The following is a 15234-nucleotide window of genomic DNA, read 5'->3' on the forward strand; positions in this document are numbered from 1 at the left end:
GGCATGAGTGTAAATTGCATGCTCTCAGAAGTTTGCGTATTTGTAAGCATGCTCAAACGACAAGACTTGCGCTCGAGCGAGGTCCTATGCCTCACGCTCGAGCAAGCATCGAGCGAAAATTGCACGCAACCAGAACTTTTTCATATTTTTGCAAACCGCTTGAGCGAGGGAGTGTGCGCTCAAGCGACCACTCGCTTACGGTATGTCTGCTCGAGCGAAGGAAGCTACGCTTGAGCGAGACCCCTGTTTTCAGTAAGTTTTGAAAGATATTTTCAAGTATATTTTTGCATCCTCTTTCCATCCTAGGCATTACTAGGCAATGATTAAGGCATCATAATGAGGATAATGAAGTAGAACCACACCAAAACAAGTAGAAAAGACTAAGTTATCAATTTTGGGTGTGTAATTTAGTATACGTTCGTTTTGTAACAGTGTAGGTTGCGCACCTCAAGGAAGCTGAATAGTCTGCTTGCAGCCCTGTTATTTGTGAGTAACAATGTTGTAAAGCTATGTTCAATTGTAATTATTTTCTGAACGATTGACTGTACTGTTTTCTGAAATGACATTGTTTACTGGATGAATGTTTGTCCTATTTTATGAACTGTACTCGTGGCATCTATAGCAACTGACTGCTACTGTTACTATTACTGTTACTGCTACTACTACTGTTACAGAGATCTATGTCAGTTTCTATTCTTGGAACTACTGCTACTGTATTGATGGCCATCAACTGACTGTTTGGTCTACTAAGACCTACTGTACTGTTCTGATGTTAGATGTACCACGTATGACTGCTATGATTTCTAAATGAATGATATGACATGAAATATGAGACGTTGATTGGATAACTGATCTACAGATGTAATTGACTGTTTTAAATACTGAAAGGATATTCATTCTTAACCCTTTTACACATTCATTATTCACTGGGCTTTAGTTCACAGTTTATTGTATATGTATATAGGCCAGGCACCGGATCAAGACTAGAGGTGTTGACCTGAGCTCACATTTTGTCAAGCCAGCCGTAGTACCTCATAACGAGGTTTCGAACTTGCATGAGTCAAAGCTTTTTGCGTGACTCAAATTCGCCCTTTTGTCTTTGCTAATGTAAAGAATGTTTAAGACTCCGGTTTATACAGTTTTTTGATGATGGGATTATGTCCCTAACTTGCATAATGGCTTACATATGTATTTTTGGTATAAGTGGTTGTGAATACGGCTGTACGCATGAAAGTTTATTTTCCATTCAGGTGTCCACAACTCATTGGACATCATCTTATTATTGATTGGCTTTCGCTAGCCTCCTTTATACTGTATTATTGTCAATACTGTTAAGCAGGCCTTTGGTAATCATGGATTACTAGCTGATTACGATGCTAAACCCTTAGGGGCAGGTTTGGGTCATGACAAGTTCTGAGGTAATTCAGAACTTTTTAACATGGCATTTATCATTTCTTTTAAAGTCCTATTTTTTCCTTTCAGCAATTCTATTTTGCTGAGCTGAGTAAGGAGCAGTGGTTTGATGAATTATTCCATGTTCTTTACAAAATTTACCAAAAGGTGATTCATATTCACCACCTCTATCACTTCTAAGTTTTTTAATTTTCTTACTAAGTTGATTTTCAACTTCATTCTTATATTGAATAAAAGTTTCCAAAATTTCATCATTGGTTCGAATTAAATAAACATAACTATATCTAATATAATCATCTATGAAAGTGATAAAATACTTTTTCTCACCTCTAGTTTGAATTGATTTAAAATTACAAATATCACTATGAATTAATGCAAGTGGTTTTGTACTTCTTTCAATTGAATGAAAAGAAGTTTTGGATAATTTTGCCTCAACTTAAATTTCACATTTATGATTTGAATCAACGTCAAATTTAGGTAAACAATCAATATTAATTAATCTACACAAAGATCCATAATTAACTTGTCCAAGTCTATCATGCCATAAATTTGAAGACTCAAGCAAGTAAGAAGAATATGTATTTTTATTAATAACAAAAGGTACAACAGTCATTACATTCATTTTGAAAAGGCCATTAGACATGTAACATTTTCCTACATACGTCCCATTTTTGGTAAGTACAAACTTGTCACTTTCAAAAACTAGCCTAAATCCATTTTTACTCAACAAAGATCCCGAAAAAGATTCTTGCGAATGTCCGGTACATACAGCACATTGCTGAGAATGAGTTCCTTTCCAAATGTCATCTTCAGAATAATCTTTCCTTATCCTTTAACTTTGGAAGTTGAGGAGTTGCCCATAAAAAGTTGTTCACCATTGTCCACTATAGAATAAGATGTGAGCATCTTTTTGTCGGCACAAATATGGCGAGTAGCACCAGTGTCCACCCACCATTCTTTAAGATTTCCGACAAGGTTTGCCTCGGAAACAACTGCAGAAAGATTTATGTCATCTACACCATTGGAAATTTTGTTCACTTCGGTCATATTGGCTTGAGCAGGCTTCTTGCTTATTCTTCTTTTGCTTTTGCCTTTGCTACGACAATCTTTGGCCCGATGTCCCTCTTTGTCACAGATGTAACACTTACCATTAAACTTGTACTTTTTAGTTTCTCCTCCTTTAGAGCCTTGTGAGGAACTTTCTCCAGAAAACTTTTGTTTCTTTGCTTTTGGAGCATGTTCCACCACAGTTGCCTTAAACTCCATTGGATGCTTATCAGCCCGCTTTTCATTGCGATTGTCCTTCTCAATCCTCAAACGCACAATCAATTCTTCCAAAGATATTTCTTTGCGCTTGTGTTTGAGGTAGTTCTTGAATTCCTTACAGCCTTGTGGTAATTTTTCAATTAAGGCTGCAACTTGGAAGAATTCACTGAGCAACATACCTTTTGTGTGAATGTCATGCAGGACGAGTTGGAGATTTTGAACTTGGCTGATCACAATCTTAGAATCAACCATCACAAAATCTAGGAATTTGCTAACCACAAATTTCTTTGAGTCAGCATCTTCTGTTTTGTACTTTTTCTCTAAATACTCTCATAGTTCCTTTGCCGTTTTGATAGGACTATAGACGTTGTATAATGTGTTATCAAGTCCGTTCAAAATGTAGTTCCAACAAAGGAAATCAGCAAGTTTCCAAGCATCGACCGCAACAACCACTTACCGGTCAATTTTATCATCTTTCAAAGTAGGAGCATCCTTACGGAGAAAACGTGCCAGGTTGAGAATAGTAAGATAGAACAACATTTTCTACTGTCATCTTTTAGTTCCTGAGAACTTCTCTGGCTTCTCAACGTGATTGACTGGCACAATCACAACAGGATGAGGGGTTGGAGTAATGCAACCACCACACCAGTACTTGTTTGAGTATTAGTTTTACCAGTTTCAGTAGCCATGAATTCTAAATTACAAAACAAAATTAGAATTAGAATTTTATACTATACAGAAAATTAAACCAAAACCACAAAATTAAATTCTGTAAAAGTAAAATAAATAAGAATTGTAACTTTTATTTCCAATTAATTTGAAGAAAAAATAAAATTTTATTTAAACAAATTAATTCCACACAGAAAAATATTTCTGTAAGAATTCAAAAATTAAAATACTAAAAACAGAATTTTAAATAATTAACACTCAAAAATTATTTCTAAAAACCAAAATTAATTTCTGGCAACTTCACAAATAAATATTCTGAATTGTTAATGACACCAATATATTACTATTAGTTGTCAAAGAAAATAGACAGTATATTACTACTATCTGTTAAATAGTATATTACTACTATTTATTTTTCCAATCAGAATATTATTTTGTAAAATCACAAAAATAATTTCTGTAAGAAGAATAAAGAGAAAAGGAAACAAATGAAAAATTATGTATAAACAGAATAATTTGAATATGTCTTAAGATTGTTGGAACAATCTTCTGTGTAAATAAAAAAATTGAAACAAATCAAACAAATAAAATAAATTACTTACCGAATTTATTTTACCGAACCAAATAAATAATTAAAAGATCAAGTTGAGCGTGTGACACTCTGTCCTTAAGACAGATTCGCCCCGTTACGGTTCTTACGGATAAAAGGCGTCTATCTCCTAGGATACAATGATCTTCACAAATTGTAGTAGCACTCCAAACAATTTGTACAGCGAACAAAACCTACGTTCTATACTCTCTGAATTTATCTCTAAAATTAGTATGAAGAATAATAATGCATGAGAGCAAAATTAAGGCAAGAAAATCAATTTTTCAAAATTGAATGACTGTTGGAAATGGCCTGCAATATATAGACCCAAACAGGTAGGTTTTTTGAACTGAATAGGTGCAAGTTCAAATTGGACAAATACAGCATCAATCTAGACAGATCTGACAACTGTAGCAGTTATAAAACTGTCCAGAATTGCTGGCAGTTTTTTCCAATCTGTTTAAACATTTGAATCTGTCGAACCTTCAATTTGAATCTGTTCAATCTGCCTAGGCAGATTTAAATCTGTTTGAAAAAACAGAATCTGCCCAGGTGCAACAGCTTTGGAAACTGTTTGGAAAATTAGACTGTAGGAGGTAACATATGGACAAAAAAATAAAATTCAATTTTGGCACAAAATTAGAATTTAGAATTTCTGGAAAAAATCAAATAAATTTTTGTCCAAAAAATAATATTAGAATCAACCCGACCTACAACCGTGCTTGGCGGCGGCGACGCGTGTGTGGTAGTTTGAGTCAAGGTTCCATTTGTCCATAACTCCTCCCTTCTACAAACTTGGGGTACCCCTTGGGGCCCAACCCAAGTGTTGTCATCTAGAGCTTATATACATACACAAGTTCTCTTAAAGTTTCAATGTGGGACAAGCGTAAGGAAATTCACATTTAATTCTTTAATTCCATGAATCCGAAAACGACGTCAAGTTCTCATTCACTCATAAATGGTTTTGACGAACTGTCTTCACCGTGTGATTTGCTATGCAGCAAGGAACACATCACCTCTTCGGACCTACCCCAAAAGCTGTTTGGGGCCCACTCAAAATTAGACTCAAAATTGGCTCAAAATAAATCTATAAAAAACCATTATTTCCAACATTATGAAATTAAACAAGCATGATGGTTATGTATATGGTGCCCTATTCCCATAAAACTTTTGAGCAAATAATAAAACAGTAATGGTAGGAACTAACCATTTCAAAAGAGAATATCAAGAAAGTTAGTATATGATTTAAATTCATCTGTCAGTCCAACATACAAGAGTTGAATATGGATTTATATAATTTTTTATGTGAATTTTTAATATCTAGTATTACTGTTAATAAAATTGTCAAAAATAGAGAGGGGTGAAGGTTTGGGTGGAGAGTTTAGGTAGTTGACATAAATGTAAACTATTTTATTATAATTTTGCTAATGAAAAAAATCTACTCGATTAAAAAGAGATAATCGAGAAGGATAACATCACCCTAAATATAAAATCAATAGTTTAAATGAGATTATAGGGGCATTCTATATTCTTTAAACACAAGTAGAATGACTAATTCATTATTATTATTATTATTTTTGCAAAGCAAATTTCTTATCCAGGATGTTAGAGGTGGGAAAATTTATTGGTTGATTTAGGATATTGTATTGTAATTGGTAAAATGAGATGAAATTTATAAATTTATATTAAGTGATTAAAAAATATTAGAGAATATAATAAATTGTAATCGGTGAGTAATATGATTATGTGATATTGCTGAATTAACCAATAATTTTTGTCAAAGGTGAGTAATATTTAGTTGTTTATTTATTTTCAAGCTATTTATTGTAGCGGTTGTCGAGCTTCCAACTATGTACGGTTAGACTAATTATTTGATTTAATGCAATTTTTTAATATTTATAATTAATTTCTGCTTGATTAAAAAATAATCGGTAATGATATATTTCACTAAAAGTGCTACTTTAAAGTACCACTAATGAGTTGGCAAGTACTTTACATAAAAAAAATAAGACACAAGCAGTGAGTTCCGTCTACTGCCACATCACTAGTGGTATTTTTAGAGCACCACTTTTAGTGGTCTTAAGCATTATTGAAAAATAATATGTATTTAAGCAGGCGTAAAGAATGATGATGGTAAGCAGTAGGGTTGTAAATGAACAGAGCCGTTCATGAACAGACTCGAACTCGACTCGGTAAGAGCTCGTTCGAACTCGGTTCGTTAATTTTTTTTTGCGTTCGAGCTCGAGCTTGAACTCGTTAAATTTTTAATAAACAAAGCCAAACATTCTAAAGCTCGACTCGTTAGCTGGCTCGTTTAATATTTATTATTTATATATTAAATAATATAAAAATATGTATAAAAAATAGGAAAAATATACTATTTATATATTTTAAAAATATAAATGTAAATAATAGTTAATTATAGATAGTATATTAATATAATATTGGTAGTAAATATTATTATTTTAGTAAAATATAAACTTTTTTTAGTATACTTATATATATTGTATATATAATTGTATAATAAAAGTTTTAATTGTAATTTTAATCTCACAGGCAAGTATGAATTTATAAATTTTTTAGCTTGTTAAAGCTCGAGCTCGAGTCGAGCCTAAGCCAACTCGGCTCGAGCTCGGTTCGTTAAATTTTTATTCAGTTCGAGTTCGAGCTCGAACTCGTTAAAATTTTAATAAACAAACCCAAACATACTAAAATTCGACTCGGCTCGACTCGACTCGTTTACCGTCCTAGTAGGCAGCTCATCATTGATCCTCTTGCTAGGGCTAGGTATCAAATTATTATTGATTAGATTAGGACATAGTTCATTATTACATCATTAAGCAAATAATAAATGCCAACCACAAATGCTGGCCGGCAAAATTATAATATCAAAAATATATATATATATATATATTATGCAAACAAATTTATTTTTCTCACAATTTTTTGGCGTGTAAAAAAATTTTGGAAAGCGAAGTCGAACCCAATTTACTAACCTGATAAATGTCGAATCAATTTGTAAAAAAAAAAAATAAAAATTGTAAGATTCGTTTCAATATGAAAATTTTTTAGGGGTGCATTGTATATTATACGTTTGGGATGTGAGTTATTTTTTGACTTTTTAACTATCTTAGTTTGAGGCTAAAAAATCTCATTTGGGATGAATTTTTTGACTTTTTTGAATTTTGTAAGAAAAAAAATAAAATAGCTATGAGTTGAATTTGATATTTTATCTTATTTGTCTAAAATAGTCTATTTTGTCATATATGGCTATTTTAATCCAAATATTCATCCCAAACGGGGCCTTATACAAATTTTTTAAAGTTTTTGCAAATTTACGTAAGTAGTTTTATAAAATTGTATGAACTTAACATAAATTTACATATAATCATATAAGTTTTTTATGAATTTACGTAAATTTGTTTTGAATTTATGTAATTTTATATAATAACTTACATAAATTTATAAAAATTAATATAATTTTATATAAAATTAGGTACGATGTATATTGAAACATTTGTCAATATCTCATAATATGTGTGTTCAAATAATATATATATATATATATATATTATTGAATGCTTTTATACGTTAGGATTTGGTCCGTGTAGTTAAGCCTTCGTAGGTTCATTATGTGACTCACTTCAATGACTTGAGAAATGCATGATATAGGGCTTTTTATGTAAATCATCCATATAAAATTTTAGGGGGTGTTTGGGAACCAAAAATTGAGGTTAAAATAGTTTCAAATACCAAAAAAGCTAAATAGCTTACTAAACTAATAATTTATATTTATAAAAAAAATAAAACAAAACAAAAACCAATGCACTGACGGCCAGCAGTGGGTAGGCCCAGCCTAGTTGCACAGGCCAAAATGACATTTTTGCCCCTATAGACTAATTTTGAAAAAAGTAAAGTTGAGGACAAACTTGTCATTTCAACCTCAAACATCATTTCAAATACATTTTTCAATACAACAACTCAAATAAAAATCCATCCTATTTTTCCAAATACAAAAACTAAAATCGCCTATTAAAATAGTCAAAAAATCAGAAAACTTCTAAAATAGTCACTTCCCAAACACCCACTAAATTGATTAGACAACTCTAACCAGATGATTTTATTACATTTGTTATTAAAAAATGAATCATGAATATGATTGTGAAAATAAACCATCTATTATTTGAATACAAATGTGAACTGGTTATATGCTTACAGTTATTTGATCAATTCGACTTTGTGCTTGGATGATCTGCTCAAAAGATTTTATAATATAAACAATTCAAACCATTAATCTAGATCTCATAGTGAGCCCACTAAAAGCGTCTCCAATTCACCATCAGATGCTTCATCAAATTTGAAGCTTGATGAAAAGCGCCAAAAGAGACGCTCCAACCTTTTATCAAAATCATATCAAATAGAGACAAAATCAAATATTTCATCAGGTGAAGGGAGCCTTACATTTTTTATCAAATTTAAATTTATCGTTAGGCCGGACAACTTTCTAGATGTCAAGCAAGAGCAATTTTGACAATTTTTTTGTTCATGTCTAGACAACTTTCAGAACATTCGCTCAAATGTCCACTCGGACAATTGGGGATGTGAAAAAATCTAATGAAAATTTTAATTTTAACATTAGAATAAACGGTATTAAATCAAATTTTTTTATCAAAATTTTATTGAAATTTATTAAAATTTTTAATACACTGTTAGAAGTGGTCTAAGACCCAACAAGACCATCTAGTTGGCCAAGTTAAGACAATTCAAATCCTTTTTCTATTTTTTTTGTTTTTTTCCTTTCGAAAACTCAAAACAAATACTTGGCTAACCTTTTTTTTTTTTTTTTTTTCTTTGGAGGGAGAATTTTCTCAAAATAAATATACTTTTAAGACACACAAACAAGATAATTTTTTTTGAATGTTCAAATTTTGCTTTTAATATTAAAAAATAAAACAAAGTACAACCAAAGACGGCATAATTGTCTTTGCTATGTGTGTATGGTTTGGGTTGGTATCTACCATTGTGAGCTTTGTCACAAGTGCTAAAATGCACCAGGAGGACACCGAAGCCACCAAAAATATTCAATTAGTCAAAAAAATTCCAGTTAATAATGCCCATCTTTGTTGAAGCCTCCAAGTGGACAAGAGACTTCTCATGAATGAGTTGGACATCTTATCATATGTAATAGGAGGAGATTTCTCTCTGGTTTGGGTTTGGACTGAAGAGTGTTGATTAGCTTTGAGATTGTGCAACATTAACACTTTTTATAAATTAAATATTTTTGTCTGTCCATTAAATATTAAGTTAATTTTTTTATTCAAATATAATATTAGATGAACAAAATTTAAATTATTAATTTATAAAAAATGCTGATGTGGCGCATTTCCACTGCTCTAACTGGACATTCAGTTCGGACATTCAAATTGGAGAGGAGTTCATCCCAAAATGAAAAATGAAATTAAGCATATTAATTTATACATTAAATTGTGTTTTCAAATTTAAACAACAATTTATACATTAAAAAAAAAAACACTAATGATCACATGATTATACATGGTGTTACTAATTAATAAGAAATTATGCAAGGAATTAGGCAACCAAATAATATCATGTAATGTGAAATTTTTTATTGATATGTTTCAGTTCTTATTCACAAATTACAACAAACCACACTACAAAAAAGAAACCCAAAGCAAATATGTAGGTTTGATTTGGGCTCATATTCCAATTCATGTTGAGACTAATCATTTACTATATATGTTCTAAATTAAAAAAAAAAAAAAAAAATCACAAACACATCTTACAAAACAATTAAAAGTATCAAGAAAAGAAATATGTAAATTTATCAAGAAAAAAATCACAGAATTAGACACAATCCTCTTGTGTTTAGTTCTGTGATTAGTATCTGTTTTCCTAGACATTCTGTTTCTGGAATCACAAATGGCATCATGAAGAAAGAGTACACAATCTATGACTTGCTTTTGGTGGATTTTTTAGGTTTCTGGGCAGTTTCCGGCTTGCCAAACACCCCACAAAAACCACAACCGGAGACTTTCGGAGAGGGAGGATCGATCGCAGGGGTGCTAAAGTCGATCTTGACTGTCCGATATGCAGGCTCACTGTTGGATCGAGGACAATGCACCTGTGAAGCTCTTGATCTTGCTAAATTCTCTTCATCTTTGCTTGACTTCACTTTTCTTAGCTCTCCTGCTAAATACTTTTGATCCCAAACTAACCCTGATGAGCCTTGTCTTCTAAATGATGTTTTAGACCTTTGCAAACCATCCATCTCTCTCTCTCTCTCTCTCTCTCTCTCAAACTAGGTGTACTTTGCATGATGTTTCATAGTTGTATCTATTTATACTAGAATGGTGGTAGGCAATTTAATATTTCTTTTATTGTTTTTTAATATATATTTTTTATTATGTAATTTTATTCTTCCCTCTCCTTTCATTTCATTATTTTTTTTAAGGTTTTACTATATTAGTGTCAACTCTTAAGGTTTTACTATAGTTATTGTCAACTCTTAGAGGTAAGTGAAATTCTTTTTAAGTTTATTGAATTACTAGCGTAATGTGCACGGTTTTAAATTAATAATTAATAATTAGTTTTAAAATTAAAATTAAATAATAAAATTTTAATTATTTTTATCACAATTTTTCTTATAATTTTTTTCCTACTATTAATGTTCTGTTTTAATTTCTAAATAATAATAATATGAATCATTATGTAATTAGTAAAAATTAAATAAAAATTATGATAAATTATAAAATTGCACTTTTAATTTTTATTTTTAGGAGCCAAAACTACACCTATGATAAAATATAAATACATAATTTTAATTTGTCATATATTAGATGATATTGTAAACTATGTGAAACTCAATAATTATTATTATTTTTTACGAATTACATTTTTTTAGTTTGCCATATAATAGTAATAATAATAATAATTTTTTTTTGTGAAACTCAATCTAGCAAAATTTGTTTAAATAAAATAATTGAATAACAAAATGAAAATGACAAACAATGAATTACCAGTGACATTTATTTTCTTATCTTTCCTGAAATCAGTATTTATTTACCAAGTACAACTTTTAGATTTTCTCACAATCGCTAGTTTTGACATCTCTTATTGGGCCGTTTTCTTATTATTCTCTCTCAGTATTTATCTTTGCTTAACAGATCTTCATAGCACGGGTATAATTTTTTAAAATTATTTCATAAATCATAATACCCGTGCTATGCACGGGTTTAAATAAATAATTAAAATAATTTTGAAATTAAATAATAACATAATATTTATTTATAATAAATAAATAAACTATGGTAGAATGTATTTTAAAAAAAGTATAATAAAATTACAAAAAATATATTTACAATGAAATATAAATGTATTTTGTCTTATAAATTTTGCAATATAGTTTATTTTATATCAGAGATAGCTCAATCTTATAATAAATTACATTTGTCAATTTATCAACTATCCATTGTCTATTTTGTAAAAATTTTAAAATATGTCTGCTTAGGCATAAAATTATAGTTTCTCCTATGTCATAATTTACGAATACAAAAAAATACGAGTTGGCTTGAGAATTTATAGTTGTGCTAGATACTAAAAGTAACATAATTTAATTAACTCAACATTTATCTCAACTTGGCCATGAATAATTGTCTTAGCATTGGTTTGGCATGATGGGTTTGGGTCGGTTGAGGCTAAAATTGTTACAAAAAAACAAAATAGACTTTTTAGTCTTAAGTTAAAAAATGTAGCATTTAAATCATAATCATTTCATTTTTTTTCCTCACAAAAGTCAAAAAAGTCAAAAAGCTCATCCCTAATGAGACTTTTTAGCCTAAGGCTAAAATAGCGAAAAAGTCAACCCACATTCTAAACGAAGCCAAAGCATGAACAACTTAACTCATTTATTTATAAAATTAGTGAATAAATATATGTTATTATTTTTTATAATAAAATAAGAAATATGTATATGTTTATGCATAATTATAAAAAAAAACTCAAATTTTGATAAAATTTTATATTTATATTTAAAATTATTACACAAATAGTTAAGTATATTTATGTGTGAAAAAACTATTCAAGGTCAACCTAAAGTATGGGCATTATTCTAACCATACTTTAGGCCTAATTTAAAATGTTGATTGGTCAATTAATAGAAATAGTTGATAATTATTAATTTAAATTTTATGTTTAAATTATATTATGATTTCTCAGGTTTTGAATAGTATGAATTAATTTGAGGGATAATACTTGCATTAAACCTTAAAAAAAGTTTAGAAGTTATACTAAGATCAATTTTTATACCAGCAATGAAATTCTTAGAAAATTATTATCTCCATTCATACCTAATTCATGATCACTTAACCCGCTTATTCTTTTTATTTTTAAAATTGGTAAATATATTATGATTATTTTTTATAACCAAAATAAGAAAATGTATGTATATTTTTGCCACATTTATTTATTGTAAAAATTTTATATATTTATATTAAAAATTCTTATACAAATAATTAGGGCAAATCACATATACCTCCCTTGAGGTTTGGCTAAATTACAGATACCTCCTGAGGTTTCGAAAATTACATCCCGCCCTCTAAGGTTTGTATTTTCATAACAATTTGTCCCCTGAGGTTTAAATTTCATAACAAATTACCCCATAATTTGTTATGCAAATATAGCATTTAGGGAGGAATTTGTAATTTCTCAAACCTTAAGGGGTATTTGTAATTTAGCCAAACCTCAAGGGGGTATATGTAATTTGCCCAAATAATTAAGTATATTTATGTATGAAAAAATTATATAATTCTAGGTCAAACCTAAAATATAGAGCTTGATCTAATCTTACCTTGGGTTCAATTTAAAAATTGATCAATCAATTAGTGAAAATCGTTAATAATAATCAATTTAAGTTTATGTTTAAAAATCCGTTAAGTTATGATAAATATGAGCTAATAGTGGATCAAATATTAAAAGTATTGTATAAACTGAATTTGGTTGATTTTATGTTATATAACAATCCAATTTTTAAATAATTGTTTTGGTTCATGCCCAACCATCATATTGGCCACTTATTTATTTTTTAAAATGGTAATAATATTGTAAAAATTTGTAAAAACAAAATAAAAAATATGAATATATATTTGGCATATTTATTAATATTCTAAAACTTCAATTAAGAAATTATATATTTATTCTTAAAATATATCTAATATTAAATTATATTTACATCTGAAGAATTATTTAAGATCAGATTAAGTTAGTTTATAGATTTTGTTTTTAGCATAGAATTTGGTCAAAGAAGTGAAATCTAAAAACAAATCATAATTTTCAATTTAAATTTTATTAAATTTTTATTTAATTCAAATTTTCGCGTAAAATGTTTTAATATTTTAAAAATAATTAATTATTTGTAAAATGAAGTTACCATTATAAAAAACACTAAAAAAATTGTCTTTTAATAGTGTGAAAATCCATTAACTAAAGAATTAAATTGATGAGATATATATAAAAAAAAAAAAAATTGAAAATAAATGAGGCTAATCAGAAGGGTGCTTATAATCATACACACTTAATTTCTTTTCACACCCATCATATATGTTAAAAAATTTATAATTTAGGCATAAATATTGGTACATATGAGTGTACAAAACAAACCAAAAAAGGAAAAAAAGTGTACAAAAGAAATTAAATGTGTATAATTAAATCAAAATATTTTGAAGGTTCTTAATTTTCATTATGAATTTTAAAGATTTGAGAGTAGTTATATATGGTATATGTGGCTCCGTTTGGGAAGATAGGTTGTGGGTTTTTTTTGGCTATTTTAGCCACAACAAACAAAACATCACATCTAACCCATAATCATTACACTCTTCTCTCACAAAAAAAATGAAAAAAGCCAAAAAACCCTTCCCAAACCAAGCTTTTTAACCCAGGCTATAGCTAAAAAAACCAAAAAGCCGAAAAACCAACCCACTTCCCAAACCAACCCATAGTAAGAAGCGAGTTTAAATAAAAATCAGTGAGAGAGGATTAAGTTGGAAAGATTTGAAATATTTTTTTAATCTTTTTTTTTGAAAATTATAAATTATGAAATTATTAAATTTTGAAAACTATTACTTTAATAGAGTAACCAATACTATTTTTAAAATTTATTTTTTAATTCAATAAATTTACAAATTTATTATAAAGTTTTAGAACACCCACAATACTCCTCGCGAAACCACCTTTCACTTATATAATAGATAAATAGATAGATGTGATTTATTTTATATATTTATTATTTACTTTTATTAAGTAACTGTTTTTTTTTCTTGGTTAGGTAAGGTATCTTGGGCCGGTTTATGCGCACTAGACTAAGCTCTTACAGTCCGAACAAGCCTTTTAAAAGAGAGCTTACGCCTTGCTGTCTGTGGCCCCAAAGTATACGTTTACTGGGTAGGAGATTCAAACCGGAGACCTTATACCCAACCCAAATCCAACCTATATTTCATAAAAAGTCAAAAAGTGCACTTATTTAGTCTTCCCAAATGAAATAGTCATGCCCGTTTTTTAATAATTGAGCGCGTGAATGTATAAAATTACTTCTAATTAAAATGATAATTAAATAAAATAAATTCACATAAATATCATGAAAAGTGAGTTAGTGGGAACAAAAGTACAAAAAAATTTGTGACATAGGGAGCAAAAACAAGGATAAAGTTACTTTAATAATAATAAATCACAGAATTGTTGGTCTAGTGAATAACGATTGAAAAGGGTTACATTTTATAGCTGGAGAGTACCAATTTACCACGTTGATACATATTTTCATAAAATGGGTGAAGCTAACCTGGTAAGCTTCATCCACTCTTCTATTTTTTTGTGCAACATCATTAGTCAGGAGCACTATGCGCACACAACAATGGTCTTCTAAATCCACGAAATAATTTTTATTATTCTATTATCTTGAGAGACAATTTTTGAAAAAAAAAATTCAAAAACTTGTTTAGTTGAAAATATTTGAAGAAAAAAAAAAAACTTCAAAATTACTTTTCTCTCTAACATATCAATCAATCACTTTTTTTTTCTCTCATCTCTCCTTTTACATCCTACACAATAATCAATCACTTTTTTTTTCTCACACACATCTATTCAATTACAAAAATAAAAAAATAAAAAAATTAAATCATTTCAAACTCCAAAACACCAATTAAACAAATTTTCAAATTTTGTAAACTCTTTCCATAAAATTATTTTTCAAATACAAACCAAACATAGCTATAATCTTTTGTCTTTGT

General features: G+C 29.1%; 1 protein-coding gene across 1 annotated transcript; it reads right to left on the reverse strand.

Moving 5' to 3' along the window:
* Window positions 1-9618: 9618 nt before the first annotated feature.
* On the reverse strand, window positions 9619-10247 carry LOC114296145 (uncharacterized protein At1g15400). The gene has a single exon (XM_028240432.2). The coding sequence runs from the start codon at window positions 10224-10226 to the stop codon at window positions 9906-9908; it is 321 nt and encodes a 106-aa protein (XP_028096233.2). The 5' UTR covers window positions 10227-10247; the 3' UTR covers window positions 9619-9905.
* Between the last annotated feature and the right edge of the window lie 4987 nt (window positions 10248-15234).

The sequence above is a fragment of the Camellia sinensis genome, chromosome 5 (assembly GCF_055761805.1).
Source record: "Camellia sinensis isolate YWXY chromosome 5, ASM5576180v1, whole genome shotgun sequence".
In the NCBI taxonomy this organism is placed as follows: domain Eukaryota; kingdom Viridiplantae; phylum Streptophyta; class Magnoliopsida; order Ericales; family Theaceae; genus Camellia; species Camellia sinensis.

Bases quoted from the DNA above. Each gene is read 5' to 3' on its own strand.
- LOC114296145 (XM_028240432.2), bottom strand. From the start codon at position 10,226: ATGGATGGTTTGCAAAGGTCTAAAACATCATTTAGAAGACAAGGCTCA.